Below are 23,513 nucleotides of genomic sequence, written 5' to 3' on the forward strand. Positions count from 1 at the left end.
CGTTTGTTAGTTAGTTTGTTCACGCCTGTGATCATCTCTATAAACAATTCTTTTCAAATGAATGACTATTTGGGTTTTATGCAGTGGAAAATTTACGATTAAAAAGTTATTGTTTTGAATAGGACAAAGCTGCGATGAAAAGCTAAAAAAAAGCGATATTCAAAAAGACCACCAGCACCTGACACAATTTCCCATGCAGTCCGAATACATGTTACCTGGCTAGAATCATTGAAAACATGAATGATTAAAAACATGAATCTAACGATGATGTGAAATTGGAAAAAAAAACAATAATATCGAACGAACGATTGAAATATTTCGACAAAATTTCATGCTTTAGTGAATCATCATAAAACAAAACAAAACAAAACAACAACAACAATAACAACAAGAAGGAAAAACTAAAATAAAAAATATCGAGTGGTTTTCCACTTTGGATTCTGGTCGGTCAAACAAGAGGGGGGAGAGAAAGAGAGAAACATAAATCATTATTATAATCATCATTTCTATGTTTTTTGCAAAATTGAATTTTTTTCAATTTCAATTTTTCAATTTTTCAACTTTTCAACTATATTTTATTATGCGCGCATGACATATTGATAAATAATAATTTTTCTTTTTGTTTTTTTTTTTTTGGTTTTTTACTTTTTTGAATCGAAAAGAAACGAATGAAAAAGTATTTGACAACAACAACATGATATATCACCCGAATGAACGAAAAGAAGATAGAATAAAGTACTGCAAAAGTGCCTTAATTGATTGACAACCGAAATCTTTTTTTGAAAGAAATTTTTTTGCTGAATGAATTTCATTTCTGTCATGGTTGGCTGAATGGCTGACTGGCTGGTCGAAATTCGTTTCAAATTTCTAATACATATTAAAAGTGGGAAAAATTTTATCAAGAATTTGCATATTTCGACAACGAAAAAACTTGTAAATTCTTCATGGCCAACCCGCAACAACAAGAAAAAAGAATATTCCAGTTATCCAGATAACATGCGACAAGCAAATCATTACCATTATTGACATAATGTATTTCAGGATTTTTCAGGATAAGGATTTTAACACAAATCATTGGCATTGTATCAAATTCATTTCATTAACACTGTGTGTGTTCTCAAGGCTTTGTCTATAGACTTTTTGGATACTATTTATAGAATTTGTTAGGAAGCCCGATTCTGGTGAAAGAGTGAAATTATTCTTGAAAAAAGTGAAAAGTTCTTTGAATGTATCTTATTTTCGTCTTTGTCGTCGTTTTTTATTTTTAAAAAAATACTTAATTCAAGTCACGTGATTCTTTCTTAAACCAATTATTCTGTCAAACTGAAATGACTGACTGATTGACTAACCCATGACACATTCGACAAATGGTTCATCAGAAAAAAAAACTTTTGCTTTTCACTAAAACTTGTAAAAAGTAAATGTGATTGGCGTTGACAAAGGCGCTGACAACAGAAGATTTTCTCTGTTCAATGATTATGTGCCAATCAACCCCTTCTTTTTTTTTGTTCAGAAAAATGACTTTTGAGATGTTTTTTCTTTCTCATTTGACAACGATGATTATTGGCTTGTCATCATGCTTGTTTACCTATATCATCAACGAAAAACAAAAACAACATCGTATAATTACAAAACAGACAAATCTTTTTTTCCATCATTAATTTCAATCAAAACAGTGTGGCCAATAACACATAAATTAATCACTGAACGACCAATATAGTTAATATTTTGTTTGCTTTTTTTTCTTCTTCCACATTGAATTATAGATGCTTGTCACAATGCCAAAAATAGTGAAAAGAGATTATTATTCGGTTGTTTTGTTTTGTTTTGCTTAAGAAAGAAAAAAAAACATGACATACATTCTTTATGAAGTATTAATTACCCAGAAGAAGAAGAAGATGAAAATCTTCATCATCATCATTAATAAATGTATAAGGATGCTGAACAACAACAATATTCTTGTGTTTGTGTGTGTTTTTGTGAAATTCTGTCTATCTATCGTTATTTTAGTTATAATCATCATTATGTATGTGAATCATGTATGCATATCGGATGTGCTTCTTCTGTATGTGATAAATTGTCAATGTTTTTTTCACTTCCGAATGGATGGGAATAGCGAAGAAAGAAAAAAGAAGAAAAAGTGAGTTACTGAATGGCTGAAAGTGAAAAGATAAAACAGATTCTGTTGTCGAAAACGAGAAAAACGGATATTATTATCATAGAAAAAACATAATTAAATGGCCATCAATGAATGAATGAATGAGGGAAAAATCTTTCTTTGAATAAATGAATGGATGGGGTAGGTTCGTTCATAATTCATTTACAAGAATTATATACAGTGTGCATATGGAAAAAAACAAACAAACAAACAAACAAATAATCATTTGGGGATTCTGTTTTGGAAATATTTTCATTATTCTTGTTTTTTTTTTTTTTGGAAATCGGTTGATTGGATTTTTTCATCATCATCATCATTTTCATTAATAATGATAGGATTTTGCTGTTGGTTGAACCAAATTATTATTATTATGCAAAAACAATTGAATTTGGCTGGTCATTCGATCAGCTCGATCAGTTTCCGAGAAAAAAAATGCATTTTTTCCCATTCTTTTGAAGATAAACAAATTACGAGATAAAAACATTATTCACTTTCCAAATTTTTTTGTTTTTTTCCCTCCGTTTAATTCAATCATCATCATGGAATTTGAATGTAGAAAATTTTTTTTCGGTAAAAAATTTCATTACTTGTCGCATGTCAATCAGATTTAGTAATATGAAAAAATTTATAATTAAATTAAAAACTTTTGCACCGGATAGATATATAGATGAATGAATGAATGAATGAATGGTGGTGATGATAATGTCAGGTTAACTGCACCTCATAATACCTGTGTGTGTGTTTTGAAAACAAAGAAAACAAAAATATCCATTCGAATCATTATCAAATGAAAAAAAACATTTGACAATGATGATGATGATAATAAACAGTGATCGAAACACTGAAATAATGAAAATTGATTTCGACAATGAAAATTTTTTTGTTTTGTTTTGTTTCGGACGAAACCAGCAAACTCAGTGCAAAAAGATAAGATGAGATCCAGATATTAATGGTCAATTTAACGACCAAAATAAAGAAAGAAAAGGAAAAAACACAATTTTATTATTAGCATCATCAAATAAAATTTATGGATCAACCTTCCATCATTTGCTATTTCTATTTCGATCCATTTGATAATAATGTTTTTCTATTTCTATTTCTACGTCATGTAGGAAAATAATCCAAATCATCATCATCATTATCTTGTTTCATTTTTGGCTAATTGCTAATTAGATTTGTTTTTTATGTTTGTTTGTGTTGGCCATCTTTGAAATGAAGAAGCAAAAACAAAAACTCGTAAACATCTTTATAACCGTTGATTTTGTCCAGTGAATGAATGAATGAATGAATGGAAACGGAAAACTTTAAATTTTTCAATGACCAAACATTGGAAATTGTTGCTTGTTCGCTTACAACATTCACATACTGAATTCATTCGCAAAAAAAAGAAAAAGAATCAATTTTGGGCAGCCATATTAATGATTATGATCGAAAGAAAAAAAATGGCAAAATCGAAAAATGGACGAATCATTTTTTTTCCTCAATATCGATTAACATAAAACGACTATTTTATGATTCTGGAGAAAGAATGAAGAGAAAAATGCTGACGACAAACAAACAAAAATGCTTTTTTCTTTTTTCTTTCTTTCTTGTAATTGCATTTGGACCAATCATTATTACTACTATAGATTCACTGGATGCAATATAAGAATCTCAACAACAACAACAAAAATGATTGCCTTTTTTCATTTTATCATGATTTACAATCATAAACTTTCTGTGTGAAAGAGAGAGAACTAAATTAAACTAAGGACAACTAACTAACTATAGTCAAAGATATTAATGATGAATAGAATCGTTTAGTTCATCAGTAAATTGATATCATTAGATTTGAATTTCCAGAATGTCCATTCAAGAACCAGAAAATGAATTCTCTCTCTATCTTTTCTCAAATTGTTTTTTTTCGTTTCTTGGCCACATCAAAACAATATTGGCAACAGAAATCATCATCTTTTTCTTCTTTTTCTTCCCATCAACATTCATTAGATATTAACTTTTTTTTTCTGTGAATAAAGAATAATTAATCAAAATTGAATCAAAATGAGAGAAAAAAAGTTAAGTCAAGTTAAGTTTATCATTTATCATTTATTAAATGGATTGTTTCTTGGGAGAAGAAAACAAAAATATAAAAAGTTTCTTGGCAACCAAAATATTCGCTATGTTCATTTTGTTTTGTTGACATTTTTCGGCCATAGATATCCATGATCCATCCATAAGCAACAACAACAACAATATTCATCTGAATCAATCAAATTGTCGTTGTCGTTGTTCTGTATCTGATTGTATTTATTTTTTCTGCTTTTCACGTTTACCTGGATAATTTCTGTTGTTTTTTTGTAATATTAATTTCCATGGCCACCATCATCATCGGAGAATTTTTAAAATTTGATGAAAATTACGTGAAGAAAATGAACATTTTTTTTTGTTTTGTTTTTCTCAATTGAAAATAATTTCCTGTTTTTGTTTGTTTGAGTGGGTAGTTTTCGGAACACTCTTTTCTCGTTCAACGCAAAACCAAATTAAAGAAAAATTTTTTCTTTATTTTCGCCGTTCATCGAAACTACCTTTTTTTGTTGTTGTTGTTGTTGAAATGAAGTTATTTTGTTTTTTGTTTTCTCCCAATTCTAATGGGAATTTTTGGCCCATTTAAACGAAGTGAAGAAAAGAAAGGAAAAAGGAAAAAAAAATTCTTCGCTTCATTACATTCTTGTCGTTATTGTTATTTTGGGTTTTATTTATTACATCAGACAGGATAGACTTTTCTTTCACGTTTCACGTTTCTTTTGTTTTGTTAACGGTTTATTTGAAAAAAAAGAAGACAAAATCGAGATTTAATTTGCAAGTTTTGAATTTTTATCTTGTTTTTTCTTGACGATAATAACGCCATCTTTGATCGAATGTAATCAACTAAGATTACGTTGTTTATGAATCAACAAAAAAAAAATTTGGACAACGTGTTCGGTTCGTCGAATGTTGATTTGAGGTTTGGAGTTGGATTTTTTTTGTTTATTTATTTTGATCATTGTCGATTGAGAAAACCAACATCGGAATTTATTCATCGACAAAATGCCACAAAACGAACATATTGAATTATTTAATAAACGTTATGGTCGTCGATTAGATTATGAAGAACGTAAACGTAAAAAAGAAGCTCGTCGTGTACGAGAAATATCATCAAAAGCTAAAAAACTTCGTGGTATTAAAGCTAAAATTTATAATCGTCAACGATTTACCGAAAAAGTTCAGATGAAAAAAACGATGAAAAAACATGAAGAAAAAGAAAGTAAAAAAAGGGAAACTCCTGTTGATGATGGAACAGCATTACCACATTATCTATTGGAACGTGAAAATCAAACTCGTGCTAAAGTTTTATCCAATATGATCAAACAAAAACGTAAAGATAAAGCAGGTAAATGGGAAGTTCCGATTCCTAAGGTGAAAGCTGTTTCAGATTTTGAAGTATTCAAGTAAGTTTTTTTCGGATAAGTTAGAAAAAACAATGATTTTCTAACCTGTATAATTTATAGAACAATTGAAACTGGTAAACGAAAGAAAAAATCCTGGAAACGAATGGTAACAAAAGTATGTTTTGTTGGTGATGGATTTACACGTAAACCACCAAAATTTGAAAGATTCATACGACCAATGGCATTAAGATTTAAAACAGCACATGTAACACATCCCGAATTGAATACAACATTTAATTTACCAATAATTGGTGTGAAAAAAAATCCAAGCAGTCCAATGTATACATCATTAGGTGTTATAACCAAAGGTACGGTTATTGAAATAAATATTAGTGAACTTGGTCTTGTTACACAATCGGGTAAAGTTGTTTGGGGAAAATATGCACAAGTAACGAATAATCCTGAAAATGATGGTTGTATTAATGCTGTTCTTATTGTATAAAATTTTGTTTATTTAAAATGATTTTTTTAAAAAAATTCTGATTAACTTTTTTTTTGTTGTAATAACGACATCTATCGAAAAATAAATTGAAAGGAAAATTTTTTTTTAAAAAAAAACTTGAAGGTCAAAATTAAAAAAAAACGAACATCATAAATTACAAATCTCTTGAAACAATTTGTTTGGATCAATCGATCGATCGATCGATCGATTGGATGATCAATCTGAATCGATCCACAATATTTTTTTTGGTTGCGCAATTTCAACTGAATAGAGACAAACATGTGGAAATAAGAAATGTTTTTAAAAAAAATTGATGGCCTTGTATGTTCCATATACGCGTATTTGGCATGATTTTCTTTTTTTCCAATTTTTTTACATTTTAATGAAATGTAAATATTGGAAGAGAAATTGGGGGAAAAGAAAATAAAACAAAATCATAATAATTTCCTCATTTAAAATCCAAACACACATTGCACATTGCACATTGCACACACATTTACATATATGCTTGTATGCTCCGTTTTCTTTACATTCAAAAAACTAACTTACTTATCTTACTTATCTTTGTAAACTTATCATCATTATCAATGTTTCAAATGTCTTGGCCAATATATAATCAAATTGGAACAATCTTTCTTTTATTCAATTCATTTTTTTTTCGCTGTTTTAAAATCTGTTGTTGTCCCATTTCATCCCATTAATATAATCAAATGAAGATGATCCAGAAAATCAATCAATCGATCTAGTTGTCCATTGTGATTGATTCATTCGTTACCTTGTTTGTGGTCAATGTGTGCGTGTGCTTAGTTTGAGGATTTTTTCGAATTTCTTGGTGATGGTGTAATCGATGGTCATTGACAGACAGAAAGGATGGATAAATGTTTGTGTTGTTGTTTTTTTTTGTTGAAATTTTTTCCATCAAAGTTTTGTTATTTTTTTTTCTTCTTCGAAAACAACAACAATTGCGAAACAATTTCCTTACTAAAATGAATTGAATTGATTTGAAATCCAAAATTCTCATACCTGTTGAAATTTTTTGTATTAATTTCGTTATCATCTTTGTTGTTGTTTTTGTTTTCTGTTCAAAAAAGGGGATAATTTTCTTTTAATTCAATAATAAAACAGCCAGCCACTCTCTTCAATGCTTGTTTTTTTTCCCATTATAAATTGTATACTGATGAACTGTGTAATCAATCCGGAATATTTGATCAGACGTCAATTGATTTTCAATCATCAAACCATCAACAAACCAAAATCATCATCAACAGATCATCAGTGGTGACGTCAATTTGATAGGTGGTAGTTTAGTTTATTGTGATGCTTAGCGTTTTTGTTGTTGTTGTTGTTAAGTAATAACCATTATTATTATTATTATCGTTAAAGTTATTGCATAGATAACCAAAACAAATTCATTCATTCATTCATTCATTTGGTTGTTTGTTGTTCGTACACCAAACATTCCACATTCGACATTCCGAAAATCAAATCGAATCAAACAACATTGTCAACGATATTATCGGTGGATCAAAGAATCTAATTTATTTGAAAAAAATGCCATCATTAGAATTAGAAGATTCATTTAAATTAATGTTACGTTCATTTTTTAAAATTTATAGGGTAAGTTCCACTTTCATTCATTCATTTATCAATGGGATGATGTATTGATTCTATCGATCGATAAACATTGAGTATATGATTTATATAAACCTTCAGGTATTTTTGTTGTTGTTATTTGATAGTAAAAAAAATGTGGCGCCAAAATATCATTCGATAGTCGCTCTCTTTTTTCCTTTTCTTTCTCTTTTTCTTTTTGCTCTTTTCGTTTTTGTTTGTTGTTATCGCACACCCAAAATCACAACAAAACAAAAAAAAACAGAAATTTTCACTGTCACACGAATCTTACATCTTTAAATTGCAATTCAATTTCAAATGAAAAGAAACAGAAAAAAAATTATCTTCTGATCATCATCATGATGGTCACATACCACAACATTATCATCACAAGTACACTGTACACAGTAAACTGGTTATGGTTACCACCAATGATAATTCAATCATCGAATCTAATCATCATTATTTATCGAATCGATTAGCAGAAAAATTGTCATCAATGACCTATCCAGAAAAAGCCTGTGTGTGTGGATCATTAATCGATTGATCGATCAATTTGTGGACAATTAGGTAGTTAACCTTGTGAATAAAAAACAATATAAAAATATAGAAAAAATGAATCGAATGTTTATCAATGTCCAACAATCTAAAATGATTGGATATCGTTATTTTTATTCATCATCATTACAAAAACAGCGATTGTTTTTTACAATTGTAATGAAACAACAACCAATATTACCTGCTGAATTTGTTGGCTGTATCAATACAACAACAACAACAACAAAAGCAATAACAAAAACTACTACAGCTGTGAATGGAAAAATTTTGTACCGAAAACAAAATGAATGTAGCAACAATAATGGAGCAGGCGCTTTTTCATTTTACAAAATAAAAAAAGTGAAAGTTTTACCGACTTCAATGGCAACTAATAATGAACATAAAGACAATAATAATCAACCAGTATTTGTTCGAGAGCAATCATCATTGAATTCAAAAGTATCGAGCAAGAAATATCATTGGAATTCATTGTCGACTTGTTCAATGTTTACCACTTGCCATGATCATATTGATAATGATAAAACTAAAAAACAATCTAAAAAGTCATTGACATTGACAAAAACGATAAACGATCAATCTTTATCACCATTATTATTGGAAAATAAAACAACAGTGGCTCATAATAATTATTTTTTGTTTCAACAATCCGGTATTGAAAATAGAAATATTCTTAATAATAATGAACGATTATATCGTTTTATATTGCCAAACATTTCACAATGTTTTCGAAAAATGTGTACATTATCATCATCATCATCATCATCATCATCTTCAGTTACCATCGCTTCAGTGAGTATCATTTCTACACTTTGTTTTCCTTTTGTTAATGAAAATTGGCGCCAAATAAAGTAGTAGATTTTATTTAGATTTAGGGATTCAGTGTAAATCGATAAATGTTTTCTTCGTTTGATTTGTTGTTTATTGATTTGTTTGTTTTATTTGTCTATTTTACAGAATCGAAATATTTGTGAACGTAAATATCCATCATTTGTGAAAATAGTTGAAGTTGGTCCACGAGATGGCCTACAAAATGAAAAGGTTTTTGATTCGAAATTCGTATAACGTTAATATTGATTTTGTTGATTTTTAACCCTTTTTTTTTGGTTCTATAGGAATATGTACCAGCCGAAACCAAAATCAAATTCATTAAATTATTATCGGAAAGTGGTTTGAATGTAGTTGAAGCAACAGCATTTGTATCACCTAAATGGGTACCACAAATGAAAGATCATAAAACCGTATTCAAAGCATTGACCAATTTATCTAATGATGATATTCAAACAAATAATAATAATAATTCGAATGATAATTCAATTATACATTATCCGGTATTTGTACCAAATCTTAAAGGTTTAAAAGATGCAATGGAAGTTGGTGTTAAAGAGATTGCCGTTTTTACAACCGTTTCGGAAACATTTTGTATGAAAAATGTTAATTGTACTATTGATGAAAGTTTACTTCGAATACAAGAAATACTCAATTTAGCTCTTAAAAATAATATTAAAGTTCGAGGGTAAGTGTTTGCTTCGTGGTTAACTGAACAACCTTTAACCTTTTCTTATTATCATTTTCACAGATATATTTCCTGTTGTCTTGGTTGTCCATATGAAGGTTTTATTGCACCACAAAAAACTGCTCAATTAGCACATAAACTTTATGAAATGGGTTGTTATGAAATATCATTAGGCGATACGATTGGTATCGGTACACCAGATAAAATGAGTGATTTGATTGAAGAAACAACAAAATATGTACCTGTTGATGTAATTGCTGTACATTGTCATGATACATATGGTCAAGCTTTGGTCAATATATTAACAGCATTAGAAATGGGTATAGCTATTGTTGATTCATCGGTTGCTGGTTTAGGTGGTTGTCCATTTGCAAAAGGTGCTACCGGTAATGTTGCCACTGAAGATGTTGTCTATTTATTACATGGTATTGGTATCAAAACGGTATGTGTTGACATTTCAAAATTTTTTTTTTTGTTTTCAAACATCTTAAATAACGGTTTTTTTTGGAACACAGGGAATCGATATAATGAAATTAATAGAAGCTGGTAATTTTATTTGTCGTGCTTTAAAACGTGAAACATCATCAAAAGTTGGTCGAGCATTAATGGCAAAATTATCGCCATAGAGAAAAAGTAAAAATTAATCCTTTCAACATTGTTTTTATATTTGTTATTAAAAGCTATTTATTTTGATTTGAAACAATGAACATATCAAAATATTTTTTTTGTTCTCAATTTTCTTTTTTTTTCTTTCTTTCTTCAAAATAAATGATTTGATCATTTTGTTTGTTTGTTTGTTTGTGTTACATAAATTGTCGTACATCATCAAATTCATTGAGAATAAAATTTTTTTGCTTACATTTATCCGATTCATATTCATATTTTGTACAAATATTTTCAGACATTAATTGATTTGCCCATTCAATCATATGACGACTATATTTTATATAACCATTCAATATACAATGTTTTGTTGCAATTTCTGTACGACAATCAAATGATAACCATAATTGACAACAATAATCTTGTTCAGCATCACCAATAAACGATGATGAACGCCATGCTGGAAATCGACAAGATGATGAATCACTACTAGTCGCTTTAGCCAATAATTGTTTATCAACAATTTTCCAACAACCAAAACATTCTGGATCCAATTCACAGGCTTTTATTTGTTTAACAGCAATATCCTGTTCAATCTTTTGTTGCGGTTGTTGTTTAACATTATCATTATCATTGATTGTTGGCCAACAATCAACCATTTTCAATGGTAATGATGAACATAATAAAAATACCAATATTGTAATCGAATTCATCATCCTCAATGTTATCTGAATTTTTTTGGATATTGACAGTTTGAACACCGGATGATTAATGATAATCAAATATTCGAATCGATAAACATTTTTATTCGATTCCATCAAATAAAATGGATGCTATTTAGGAATCATGCATGACAATATATGACTGGGGTGATGAAAATCGTGTGAAAAAAAAGACAGCATCATGTCGATTGCCAATTGGCTACATGAACATCATCAACAACAAAAAAAAAAACAAACAAAAAACCCAAAATGAAATAAACAAAAATTAACGGTGTTGATTTTTTTTTTGTTTTTTCCAATAGAATTTATATATTACACACCTGACACACACACACACCTGGCAGACACCATATCCATCAAATCACTATAGTGACATCAAATTGAAAAAGGGGGGAAAAAATACAAACATTAATTACCCTGATAGCCAAGTTAGTTTTTCATATTTATTTAACCATATAAGATGATAATGTTTCTATTAATCTAAGATTATCACCCAGTCATTTAATCAAAATGATTATCCAAAAAGTAAAGATATTTGTAAATGTTTAAAATAACTCTCAAAATAAAGTTTATCAAACAAAAAAATTAGCTGGAATTACATTGGATTTTTTATATACTTTGTCTTGGTTGATTGATTGATTGGTTTTTGGTTGAAGAAATTTTTGTTTTACAAGAAAAAAATTATGAATTCAAATCAATGGCCCAGAATTATTATACCCGATAGAATAAATATAGCCGAATGGATGAATGAAAAATTTTCATTATATTCAAAACTTTTATTTTTGGTATGTTTATCGATGATTTTGTTTTGTTTATGATGTTTTTGATCATTTTTTTTAAAAAAAACCCAAAAAAATCAGGTTGACGATCAAAATGATCGTTATATTAGTTATGGACACGTTTATGATGATATTCATCGTTTGATGAACGTTTTCAGAAAACAAAAAATATCATCGAAAAGCACGTTGGCTATAATTACAAATTCAAATGATAACAGTTATGAACATATTATTACATTGATGGCCATTTTGATGATTGGTGCCAAATTGGTGATTTTCGATCATGATGATCATGATGGCACTGACCATAATAATTTAACCAATGGTTTGATTACCTTTATAAACATTTGTTAATGATAAACTTATAATAATAATAATAATACGTTTATATAGAACAATTACAACAAGCAATCAAACAATGTAACATCACGAATTTAGTTGTCATTTCATCATCATTAAAACATCATCATGATCCGTATAATTTGTGTGAACAATTCAAGGTTTGTAAAAAAAAGAAGTTTTTTGTTTTGCAATCATTTCCGTGTTTGTTGCATATCTGTTGTTTTCACCTTTTTTTTTGTTTTTCTTGTCTTCGGGATAATTACTATCATCATCAGAGTCATTTTTCCGTATGGTTTGGCGAAAAAAATCGACAACAACAACAACAACAACAACGGCATACATCGATTAATACGGATGAACAATGTGACAACAACATCAGATATTACATGTTAGACATATCAAAGGATTATAGTCGTTTTAATCTAGATAATGATAATAAGAATAAATCTGGTCAAACAATGCGGAAAACAACAGCAAAAACCTGTTGTAATCATCGTATAATTGTAGCCAAGTTCAAGGCTAAAACAATCATTACAAAATTATATAAAATTAATGATTTTGACTTGTTTTTACAATTAACATATGGTAATTTTTTATATAAAAATATTTTATAAAATTTTTTATTAAAAAAAAAATACAAATATCTTGCTATAGCTACATTACCTGAATGTGGTTTCGAATGGAATATGAACGATATCATATTGAATATGAATGGAATGTCCAATTTAATCAATATTTTAGAATTATTAATCATTCTATCAATTGGTGCACAGTTTATTATCAATACTGGTCATTTAAAATCCAATTCCTACGGTCTATGTATTGATCGATTTGTAAATTTGATAAATAAATATAATGTTACCACATGTTTATTAAATTCACATTACCTGATTGATTTGTTAAAATGGCCATCAACAACAAAAACGTTTCAAATAAATTCATTAACAAAAATTCTACATTTTAGTCAACCATTTCATTCGAATATAATCAAGGATTTGCGAAACAGGTTTGAACAAATTCAAACTTGTCGTTTTGTTTTATGTAAGTTTTGTTTTTTTCATGTTTTTTCAATGTATCCAAAATCTAAAAAAAAAAATTCATTCCATTTTAGATTCACTGGATTCAAATGGTTTTGCTATGATTCAATCAATATCAGAACCAATATCTTATATGGAACCATGGCCAATGATTGAAATAAAACTTTTAGATTGGAATACGGATAATATTATTGACGTTAGTAATAATGATAAACAACAACAACAAGGACAACCTGGTCATTTATATATTCGATTTGATTGCCAACAACAACAACAATCGGATTGGATTAATACTGGTTTTATTGGATTTTATGATTACAAACACCGTTTACAGATTATCGATCGTAATAAAAATTTTATAAAAATACAGGAAAAACGTTTTTCAAAAACATTAATCGAAACAATATTATTATCATTACCATCGATACAACGAGCTTCGGTAAAATCAATTATTGATGATGATGATGATGGTCAATCCATTTTGACCATCGATATAACAATGAATGAATCAAATGAACAATCAAATAATACTGTGAATGAATTTCAAAAACAACTTCAACGTATGTTATTCGTTTCAAATTAACCCTTTCCATTCATTAATGAAAATTACAAATTTTTTTTCAAAAAAATAGATTATTTTGACAAAAATATTATCGAAAAATTTAAATTTAATATTATTACAGACGAAAAATAAAAAAGGGTAAAAATTATTTAGTAAATTTTTTTTTCCAAATAATAATTATTAAAAAATTACAATCAAAAATTACAAATTAAATTACAAAAAAAAAAATTAAAAAAATAATGGAAAATAAATTAGATAACATTTATGGACATTTGACTTTTGAGATCCAGATTCCATATTCGTTTTGGGTAATAAGAAGAAAAAACATAAAAAAAGATGCTAAAGATGTGTCTAAAAATATATTCAGTCAGTCGTCAACAATGATGACTTTAACCTTGTTGATCCGGATGATGATAAATTCATTTTTTGTCTTTGTTGTTTTCGTTGTTGTTTATACCTTACTATAAGCAATACAATGTAACAATAACATAAAAGCAACTAATATCGATATAACCATTATATCCTGATCAATTGCTTGCATACGTAAATCAGACCAATGTTTTAATAGCTTATTAGCAGCTATTTCAGCTTCACTATGAAGAAAAAATTGAAAAAATTGGAAAAACAAAATGATTTGATTTTGATTAAGGCAAAAATTTGTGAAAAAAACATGATTAACATTCATGTTCAACAAAAACAACACCTGATTACAGAAATTAATTCACCAAAAAAAAAAAAAAAAAAAAAAAAAAATCTAAATCATCAACAACAACAACAACATCACAAGGTTAGCAAACATTAACTACCTGACGTTTGTTCAATGCCATGTTGTTGAGAATTTGTTTTTTTATATAAATGAAAATAGCCTAAATTAACAATGTTAACGAAGAGAGAAAAATAATACTTTTCGATTACCCTTTCAGGAAAAAAAACTGTTATTTCCTCAATTTCAATGATAATAATGATAATGTTGACCTCGAAATTTGAATTGAACATTGTTCGTTCGTTTGTTTTTTTTCTATTAAAAACTTACGGTACTTGAAGTGAATAATGTTGCATTTTGTGTTTTTATGTTGTTGATTTTTTCAAAATTTATTTGAATTTTACGGGCAAGGAATTTTGAATTTTACTGGAGGAAAAAAAAGAATTCTGAATTTTGAATTTATGGGGGAGATTCTTAATGAATTTTTTTAAAATGAATTTTAAAAATTGAAAAATTTTCACTGGGAAATTATAACTAACGAAAACAAAACGAAAACAAAACGAACACAGAACAGAACAGAACAGAAAATCCAAATGATTATAATAATAATGATGTTTAACGGATCAAATCAAAATTGGCAATGATGATTATTTTACAACATTATGTTTGAATTTTTATATTAAAAATTTTCTTTTCTACCATCATCATCAATGACGATCATGCACTTTGTCTGTTTCTGTGTGTATGAATAGAAGCTTCTCTCTCTCTAGCAATTTATCCTTTCTTCTTGTTGCCTTTTTTACTTACAACAAGTGCTTTTTCGATTGCCATTGCACCAAATCAACAGCAACAACAACAACGAAAACGTAAAAAAAGCGGCAGCAATCCTCAATAATAATTGTCAGGATTGCATTTTACTTTACTTTTTTTGTTCAAAAAAAAAAAAAAAAATTAATCATTTTTTTCCACTTTCATATGTGTATCAAGAGAAACGTGAGAGTTTATTTCAGATTTCACGTCCTTTTTATCCCCATAATAATCAAAAGAAAAAAACGAGATTGATTGAGATTCTTATCGTACCACCAACGTGTGTTTTATTCATTCATTCTTGGTTCATTTTGTTTTTCATGTATGCAAGTAAGGCGGCGGTCCCACTTGTATAAACTAACAAACAGACTAAACCGAAAAATGCACTGTGGAAGTAGAAAACGGGAAAAGTTTGCGATTTGACAAACTTTCGAGTTTAACATATCAAGCAAGCATGATCCGGCAAACTAGTTTTTTTAGTTTATACAAGTGGGACCGCCGCCTAAAAAAACCCGGCAACAACAACAAAAAACCAACCAACCGATTGAACTGATTACCCATATCAGAAAAGAAAAGAATCAACAACCTCATATGATGATGACCTTCAATTGTTTGATTTGACCATTTGATTTTTTTTTTTTTTTTTTTGGTAATTAATGATTAGGATTTATCAATAGATTGATTTACCAGCATGTGTGTGTTGGCGATCACGTTTGACTTTTTTTTATGCAATTTTTTTTTGTTTTCTGTTTTGGACAATTACTAAACATCTAAGGAAATTACAAAATAGCCGCGATTATAATGAAATTTGAAAGCTAATGTGTTTCATTGCTAAAAATTTGCAACATTTTTTTTTGTTTGACCATTGTGAACAAACAAATAAACAAAAAAAAAAAAGAAGATTATCGTTTCATTCTTTCATTTCTTCGTTTGCTTGATTGCTTCAGGTGTGTGCTGCAATTCATTTTTACTTTTGGGCAACATTAATCTCATTAATAGTTTTTGCATAAGTTTTTTTTGGAATCAATCGATGAATTGGAAATTGAACAAAAAAACCGAAGGGGTTTTTTCTTCTTCAAAAATTAATCGGATAATATTATGACCACATGCATGGACACAATGCACACAATACAGATTACTGTTCATTATTGATTTCATCATCACCATGATCATCATCATGGCTGTAATGGAAGTAAAATAGGATAACAGCACAACAAATTATCATCATCCTTATGATCATTATGATCATTATTTACGCAAAGATGTTAAACGAATAAGCTATTAAAATAGTAAAGTATATCAACATCTAGTTTATGGTCATTTGTTGTTGTTGTTTTTTAACTTTTCCTTTTCACTTTCATCCTCTTCCCCCTATTATCAATTGTATAATAATGATGATGATGATGATTGGCCAATGTAACTTTGTAAGATTGTTTGATGATAATGATTATGATGATGATTATGAAATTCTTGTATTACATTACATTAATATCTTTGTAATTACATTATTTCGTTGTCATTGATAGTTTTACAAGAAATAATCTTTCAACATCCTATATACCTTTTCTCATGATTTTCTGTTCACATTTCCCTCATCATTTCCTTCATTTTCAAACAAATAGAATTGTCTGGGGTTAAGTTATTCAGGAATTTACCAAGGTTTACCGGAACATTCATACCGTAATACGTGATTTATTGGACAACAAAATCGATTGATTGATACTTTCCCCTGAAATATAAAAAACATTTACCAACGTCATTGATTACAAATATTTAGATTTTATTTTATTTTCATAAATTGATTACATTCGATCTAGTTAATCCGAACAACAACAAAACATACGGTGTTTTACTGTTTTACTAGAAAAATGTTATTGCAAGTTTTTTTTCGATGTTACGTCCAGCAGGAAATATGATTTTGATGTTTTTGACTAAGATTTTTTTGTCGGTACCGGTATAGACATCATTGGCATTGGTACTGGAAATAATACTGTTGTTTCTTTATTTGATGAATTTGAACCAAGATTTTGTATAAAACGTAATTGAAATGACATTGGTTCAATTGATAATATTTCTGATGCTTCTTTTAATCCATATGATGCTTTTAGTTCACCTTTTGCTGCAATAATCTATATCCAAAAAAAAACAAACATTTTTGAGAGAGAAAACGAAAATAAAAGAACAGAAAACGTTATTTTCAATTAATTATTCAGATGTAAAAATTCATTTACAGCCAGTTAGTCATTCAGTCAGTCAGTCATTCAGTACAGTCAGACAAAGATAAGTGTGTGGTATTATAAATCGTGATCATTTTCATGGATCGAATAAGAAAAAATAAAAAATATCTGGGACAAAAAAGAAGAAAATCTCTTCTCAACAAGTCTGCAAAGTCTGCAACAATCAATAGCCATGGATGATTGTTTTTTTTTTGTTTGTCTGTGATACAAGTTCATATCCGAAACTATCATACTAATTAAGCTTTAATCATCATCATTCGTTCGTTCATCGTCATAATCATTCATTTCATATGTTCGGTTAATATAGTCAATTTTTTTTATTATTATTATTATTACCTTAGCTCTTGCTTCACGAGTTGATTCAGCTTCAACAGCCATTGACCTTTGCATTGATGTAGGAAGTCGTACATCTTTGCTAAATTAATGAAAGAAAGAAAAATTAAAAAATGACGAGAGAAGAAACAAAAGTAAAAATTTCACATTAAAAAAATATGGATAATCTCTTACAGTTCGACTCGTTCAATTTTAACTCCTAATCAAAAAATGGAGGGAAAAAAGAAAAAATGAATTTGAAATTTTTTTTTGATTATCATCATTATCATTAATAATTTACCCCATGTTTTAGTTACACTATCAACCATTGAATTAATATCTGTACCAATTTTTTTACGATCACTTAATATTTCTGATAATGTTCTTGTACCTAATGCATTACGTAATGTAACCGATGTTAATAATTGTGTTGCTTGTCCATAATCAAAAACATTTGATACGGCAATTGTTGGTAGCCAAATTCGATAAAATAATACAGCATCAACTGATATTGTAACAGAATCTTTAGTTAAAACTTCTTGTGGTGGTATATCATAGGTTATTGTTCGTAAATCAACAACCGAATAATCATCTATACATGGTAGAATGAAAAACAATCCTGGACCTGTGATCGCACGCAAACACACAAAGATTAATGGATGACCATTAAAATTTTTTGGATTAAAATTCTTAATTAACATTACCTCTGGTACCACAACCAACTAATTTGCCCAAACGAAATATAACAGCTCTTTCATATTCTTGTACAATCTGTATAATCGTGTAGCCAAAGAAAACAAAAACATAAATCAAAATGTTATTAGTCCTTGCTTAAAAAATTGAAACAAACAAACGTAACCTTGAAACACATCAATAAACTGATTGGAAAGGTCGTTATCAATAACAGATATGATCCTATTATGAATATATTTTCAAATAAAGTTGTTTCCGATGATGTTGTTGATGATGATGATGATTTAACATTATAACCATTAACCAATTGACCATTTGACATACGTCCAAAAATTTGTTGATCATCAGTGGCCATTTTTTTATCAACTAAATTTTTTTTGTTTTTTGACATTTGATACGTCTTTATTAAGAAAATTTATTATAATTTTCTTTGTTATTTTTTTTTCTCGTCCATTTTTCTTCTTTACGGTTGCCAATGGAAATATCGACCCTGTACGGTTATTGTTGTTATTGGTGTTTGCATTTCAAAGTTTTTCATTTTCGAAGGAAATCAAATGACTTTTCGACTAACTTAACATGGTAGCTTTTTCAAAGGACTATCCATTTTAGTATGGAAAATCGATTTTTTTGCTACAAAAAAAAATCCGTTAATGTTGAATAAATAGACAAAAATCAAGGCAAAACACAAACAGATTTATTTGATTTTTTAAATACAGAAAAATAAACAAATAGGAAAACAAAAACAATGGACATTTATCAATTATTATCGCTTTTGGTCGTCATTTGTCAACCGAATTTGAATCATCATCATCAATGGTGTCGCTGTCATTGTCATTTTCATCGTTGGTATCATCCGTATCATCATCCGCATCATCATCGCTGTCCTTGTCTTCATCATCAGTATGATCATCCCAACCAAGTGGCCTAGAATTATCATCATCATTATCATTTTGTTTACCATTTTTTTCTAAATCTTTTTTCTTATATTCATTAATTAATTTTTCCATTGCATTTTTACTAACAATGGAATTCTGTTCCAATTGTTCAATCAATTCAGGATCATTTTCATTAGTTATTAATGTTTCATCATCATTCGAACAATTATCATCATAATCCAATAGATAATAATTATCAATACATTCACGTTGTTGTGCATTATGTCTTTTAGTCATTTCTTCAATTAAATTTTTATAAATTTTTGTAACAATATTATCGGTTAATTGAAAATTATCAATTTTTTCATCATTTAATTTTGATAAAATTGATTGTTTGAGATCTAATATTGTAAACATTGGTAATTGTAAAAAATCTTTTTTTCGTTTTTGTAATTTTCTTGATTGTTGTTGTTGTATCAATTCGTGTTCGGCATTTTTCAATGAATTAAGATGATTGTTGACAAAATTTTCCACTATTTGTTTCAATTGTGGATGATGATTGATGATATTATCATCACCATTATAAACAAATTTTCTATATAATTGTAAACCAGTATCGGTTGATCGATTAAGCAACAATTCACGTTGTTGCCATATACGTATGGCTAGTTTTTGTAATCGTGGTAATTTTGTAAATACAGTATGATCATTCATTTCATCCAATGTTAATGATCTTGATTGATATTTATGAATATCTTCATTAATTTTCTTTAATTTTATTGTTAAATTATTAATTTTTTGTTGAATTTTTCTATTAAATTGTACATTATTGGATTGGTCATTTTTCTTCAATGAAATTGAAAATCGTTGTAATTCTTTCAATAAATCATTATTTATTGTAATGGCAATGTTTGATGATGAGTTGGCTTTTTCAATCAAATCATCATTAAATGAAGTGAAAAATTTCACAAAACTTGTAGTTTTAATAAAACTACTGGAATTTGTTTTAATATTATCAATAATATTGGTTAATTTTTTCAAACTTATTTCATATGCATCAGGATCATCCACTATTTTTCCAAACGTTTTAATATACTAAAATGGAAAAAAAATTTCGAATAAAATAAAATGAAATGTATCTAATTAGTCTTTACCTGTTGAATAGAATCTTGAGCTTTAGTTAATTGTTCATTTCCACTTTCATCATCAAACAATCGATAGTTTTCGAAATTCGACTTAACATTATTTTTCAATTTCTTTTCGATCTGTATTTCGATCGATAAAGAAATTAAATAAATCAATGAATTTATCTACTAATGATTATTACCTGTACTTACCGGAGATGTTATTGTAATGAAATCAATTTTTCTTTTAGAATTTTCATCCATTTTTCAAAATGTTTAGTCAGAAAACAAATGTTTACATTTCGTTTTCTCAAGCGCGGAATTCAGCCCAAAATAGCCGTTATAACCATTCAAGTAAAAATAGCCATTTTTTTGAAATTCAATAAACGCGCGCTTTTGATAAACAAGACAAATTTTATTTTTTTTTTTTTTTTTTTTGAAAATTTAAAAAAAAAATGTTTATATATTAGATTGAATAATCGTTAAACATAATTGACATTCATTACAAGGTTTAAGATTTAAACGTTGTAAACAACGTAAACGTTGTCGTCCAGTATAATCAGGTAATTGATTTGATATACGTAATTTATCACCGGGTAATATTCTTGTCGAAGCTTTATAAATAATTCTACCATCATTATCAAATTGACGTTCAACATTTGATTCGGATGGACATGATGCTTGTAATCGAACACTAAATGCACCTAATGCACGTCCAACATTATCCTGACAAACAATATTACGTTGATAATTATTATCAACCGTAGTCATTAATGATTGTTTAATTAAATCATGATGACCAATTGGTGAATGTCTAATTCGATATAATGCTGCAAATACAATTCGAATTAATTTTATTAGATCTTCCATTTGAATTGGATTTTCAATTGATTTATTATCAATTCCTTCATCATTTATCGTACGGATTGCTTCTAAATCTAATTTCGTTAGGCGAAATTTATGTGCAATAATCATTGATAAACGTATTGAATCGAAAAGTAATTTCCGTCCATCATCAATATCTGGTTTTTGTAAATCAATCTGACCGATAGATGAATATGGTAAATCCAACATCATCTGTGTAAATACAGTCATCATAAATGGTAAACGTATTGGATATCTTAAACCATGATCATATGCACGAATATTATCAACACGTGATGCATCAACAATCAAACGTATTGGTAATGATGCAAATAAATCATATATTAATGCAATTGTATGATCATTATTAAAATGTTCATAAATTATTGATGCTGATAATTGACAGGTTTTTTGATGATTAGTTGCTGATGACATACGTTCACATAAAACATTACAGAAAACTGATTCCGAACAAACTGAACATGGTATAAAATGATGTGATACGCTACGTTTACAAAATGTACAAAATTTTTTCCAATATGATTTCTTTACGGAAAATGCAACAATTTTTTCATAAAAAATTATTTCACCTTTTTGTATTGGTCTTGTTGAACAAAGATAAAGACTATTATCATTATCAAATTGTGCTGTAGCAAATATATCGGAATAGGCAAATTCTTGATGTGCCTATTTATTTCATTTTTGATTAGTTGTTTTCTGAATGAAATTAATCTTGATTTAACACTTACCTTAGCTGAATCCATCAGCGAACCTTCTTCATTATCATTGGATTGAATTTGTTGTCCATCAATACCTGGTTGACCAATTTGTTGTTGTTGTTGTTGTTGATGTTTTAATTGTATTAAAATATCATCCAATTCAACTGGTAAACCTTCTTTTTTTAATCGTCTTAATACTGAACCATATGTCCGAAATAACATTGATTCAGGAATTGATTCACGCATAAATTCAACTATTTGACTTGATACGGATTGTTGTTGTTGTTGTCGCTGGATTCTTGGTGTATAATCAAAATAAGCTAATAATTGTAATTGTCTAATTAAATGTTGATAACGTTGTAAATGATTTTCACGTTTTATTGAACCTAATGATTTATATGTTGGATTTGTCAATAAACGATAATAACATTTGATTGCATAATAAAATAATTGTTGTGATAAACGTACATCATTACCACAATTAACCATACCGGGTGGTGGTGATGGTGTTTGTATTTGTAAATCTTGTTCGGATTGTTGTTGACAAACCTGTGATAATAGTATATCTAGATCATGTGCAGCGGTTAAATATTTACCAGCTTGCATACAAACAAGCATTCGTTGCCAATATGCTTGTACAACTTGTTCATCATCACCAATACGTATTAATTTGGTTAATAATTTAAATTTTATATGTAAATCATTTTCATTAGAAACTAAACGAAATAATCGTTCACCATCTTGTTGTAATTTACCATTCTGTTCGGTTATTAAATTTATCCAACGTTTTAATTCATCATTAATACTATTTAATGCATTAAACATTGAACGATTTGTTATTAATTGTATTAATAAATCATCAATTGTATGTATTGATTGATTTTGTTGTAAAAATGTTTGTAATTGTACTTGAAATAATTGTTCTTTTGTTTCGATTCTTAAATCATATGAACTAGGTGATAATGTTGTTGTTAATCGTTCTCTTTTGATTTGTCGTAAAATTTGTTGCCACATTCTTTTCGCACGTAACATTGATAATTTACTTTGTCTCATTGTTAAATAAATTTTATCAATCAATTCTTCACGTTGTTCGAATGTAGCCAATTCAAATTGACGATAACGATAATATTTTTTCGAATCAGTTCGTTCTAATGGAAACATAAAACCAGTATAACCGCATGATAATTGTTGCATTAATTGTCGAAAACCATTTGGATCACTAAAAAGATAATAATCAATACGATCTTTACGTTTTTGATAACGTCGTATATAGCTTGGTATTGGAGCAGCCATATTTTTCAAAATTTTTCGAAAGTTTTTTTTTGAAAAACCAAAACAAAACAAAACATTCACAAAGGCTGAAATCAATCAAATTGAATGGAATT

The 23,513-nt window shown here is 28.2% G+C and overlaps 6 protein-coding genes and 1 long non-coding RNA gene across 8 annotated transcripts; 3 read left to right on the top strand and 4 right to left on the bottom strand.

Annotated features, from left to right (window-relative positions):
• Positions 1–5,099: 5,099 nt before the first annotated feature.
• On the top strand, positions 5,100–6,183 carry Ip259 (NSA2 ribosome biogenesis factor-like IP259). The gene is made up of 2 exons (XM_027341535.2): positions 5,100–5,625; positions 5,686–6,183. Exons 1-2 carry the CDS (start codon positions 5,225–5,227, stop codon positions 6,065–6,067), a joined length of 783 nt encoding a protein of 260 aa, XP_027197336.1. The 5' UTR covers positions 5,100–5,224; the 3' UTR covers positions 6,068–6,183.
• Positions 6,184–7,090: 907 nt separating this feature from the next.
• Positions 7,091–8,164, bottom strand: LOC142646316 (uncharacterized). The gene is made up of 2 exons (XR_012847271.1): positions 8,053–8,164; positions 7,091–7,972 (listed from the first exon to the last, which is right to left on the bottom strand). It is a non-coding gene; the product is annotated as an uncharacterized LOC142646316 (long non-coding RNA).
• On the top strand, positions 7,204–10,534 carry Hmgcl (hydroxymethylglutaryl-CoA lyase). Of its 2 annotated transcripts, XM_027341502.2 has the most exons (6): positions 7,204–7,363; positions 7,451–7,684; positions 9,191–9,274; positions 9,349–9,749; positions 9,813–10,191; positions 10,265–10,534. In XM_027341502.2, exons 2-6 carry the CDS (start codon positions 7,619–7,621, stop codon positions 10,373–10,375), a joined length of 1,041 nt encoding a protein of 346 aa, XP_027197303.2. In that variant the 5' UTR covers positions 7,204–7,363; positions 7,451–7,618; the 3' UTR covers positions 10,376–10,534. The 2 variants fall into 2 exon arrangements, with proteins under 2 accessions (XP_027197303.2, XP_027197295.2); XM_027341494.2 differs by lacking the exons at positions 7,204–7,363; positions 7,451–7,684 and adding an exon at positions 7,971–9,025.
• LOC142646315 (uncharacterized) lies at positions 10,275–11,317 on the bottom strand. Its single transcript, XM_075824915.1, has one exon. It carries the CDS (start codon positions 11,168–11,170, stop codon positions 10,553–10,555), a length of 618 nt encoding a protein of 205 aa, XP_075681030.1. The 5' UTR covers positions 11,171–11,317; the 3' UTR covers positions 10,275–10,552.
• Positions 11,318–11,651: 334 nt separating this feature from the next.
• Positions 11,652–13,951, top strand: LOC113791703 (uncharacterized). Its single transcript, XM_027341513.2, has 7 exons — positions 11,652–11,859; positions 11,935–12,178; positions 12,247–12,353; positions 12,471–12,780; positions 12,850–13,236; positions 13,307–13,792; positions 13,865–13,951. Exons 1-7 carry the CDS (start codon positions 11,758–11,760, stop codon positions 13,924–13,926), a joined length of 1,698 nt encoding a protein of 565 aa, XP_027197314.2. The 5' UTR covers positions 11,652–11,757; the 3' UTR covers positions 13,927–13,951.
• A 3,112-nt stretch (positions 13,952–17,063) lies between these two features.
• Positions 17,064–20,892, bottom strand: LOC113791713 (uncharacterized). The gene is made up of 9 exons (XM_075824614.1): positions 20,759–20,892; positions 20,576–20,686; positions 19,504–20,516; positions 18,713–18,794; positions 18,558–18,624; positions 18,155–18,478; positions 18,049–18,073; positions 17,878–17,956; positions 17,064–17,433 (listed from the first exon to the last, which is right to left on the bottom strand). Exons 1-9 carry the CDS (start codon positions 20,807–20,809, stop codon positions 17,236–17,238), a joined length of 1,950 nt encoding a protein of 649 aa, XP_075680729.1. The 5' UTR covers positions 20,810–20,892; the 3' UTR covers positions 17,064–17,235.
• Positions 20,893–20,969: 77 nt separating this feature from the next.
• LOC113789783 (uncharacterized) lies at positions 20,970–23,483 on the bottom strand. The gene is made up of 2 exons (XM_027339366.2): positions 22,159–23,483; positions 20,970–22,096 (listed from the first exon to the last, which is right to left on the bottom strand). The coding sequence occupies exons 1-2, from the start codon at positions 23,419–23,421 to the stop codon at positions 21,005–21,007; spliced, it is 2,355 nt and encodes a 784-aa protein (XP_027195167.1). The 5' UTR covers positions 23,422–23,483; the 3' UTR covers positions 20,970–21,004.
• Between the last annotated feature and the right edge of the window lie 30 nt (positions 23,484–23,513).

The sequence above is a fragment of the Dermatophagoides pteronyssinus genome, unplaced genomic scaffold, assembly GCF_027571235.1.
Source record: "Dermatophagoides pteronyssinus isolate colony J.1.1.1.1 unplaced genomic scaffold, Derpt_VIB-CSIC_2022.12 sq0002, whole genome shotgun sequence".
Taxonomy (NCBI): Eukaryota; Metazoa; Arthropoda; class Arachnida; order Sarcoptiformes; family Pyroglyphidae; genus Dermatophagoides; species Dermatophagoides pteronyssinus.

Coding starts and splice junctions, on each gene's coding strand:
- LOC113789783 (XM_027339366.2), bottom strand. CDS start 23,421: ATGGCTGCTCCAATACCAAGCTATATACGACGTTATCAAAAACGTAAA. Junction 22,097..22,158: donor CGCTGATGGATTCAGCTAAG/GTAAGTGTTAAA, acceptor TGAAATAAATAG/GCACATCAAGAATTTGCCTA.
- LOC113791703 (XM_027341513.2), top strand. CDS start 11,758: ATGAATTCAAATCAATGGCCCAGAATTATTATACCCGATAGAATAAAT. Junction 11,860..11,934: donor ATTCAAAACTTTTATTTTTG/GTATGTTTATCG, acceptor CAAAAAAATCAG/GTTGACGATCAAAATGATCG. Junction 13,793..13,864: donor ATTTCAAAAACAACTTCAAC/GTATGTTATTCG, acceptor TCAAAAAAATAG/ATTATTTTGACAAAAATATT.
- LOC142646315 (XM_075824915.1), bottom strand. CDS start 11,170: ATGGAATCGAATAAAAATGTTTATCGATTCGAATATTTGATTATCATT.
- Ip259 (XM_027341535.2), top strand. CDS start 5,225: ATGCCACAAAACGAACATATTGAATTATTTAATAAACGTTATGGTCGT. Junction 5,626..5,685: donor TCAGATTTTGAAGTATTCAA/GTAAGTTTTTTT, acceptor TATAATTTATAG/AACAATTGAAACTGGTAAAC.
- Hmgcl (XM_027341494.2), top strand. CDS start 8,294: ATGAATCGAATGTTTATCAATGTCCAACAATCTAAAATGATTGGATAT. Junction 9,026..9,190: donor CTTCAGTTACCATCGCTTCA/GTGAGTATCATT, acceptor TCTATTTTACAG/AATCGAAATATTTGTGAACG. Junction 10,192..10,264: donor ATGGTATTGGTATCAAAACG/GTATGTGTTGAC, acceptor TTTGGAACACAG/GGAATCGATATAATGAAATT.
- LOC113791713 (XM_075824614.1), bottom strand. CDS start 20,809: ATGGATGAAAATTCTAAAAGAAAAATTGATTTCATTACAATAACATCT. Junction 18,625..18,712: donor GTTTATTGATGTGTTTCAAG/GTTACGTTTGTT, acceptor ACGATTATACAG/ATTGTACAAGAATATGAAAG. Junction 17,434..17,877: donor CTCGTGAAGCAAGAGCTAAG/GTAATAATAATA, acceptor TTTTGGATATAG/ATTATTGCAGCAAAAGGTGA.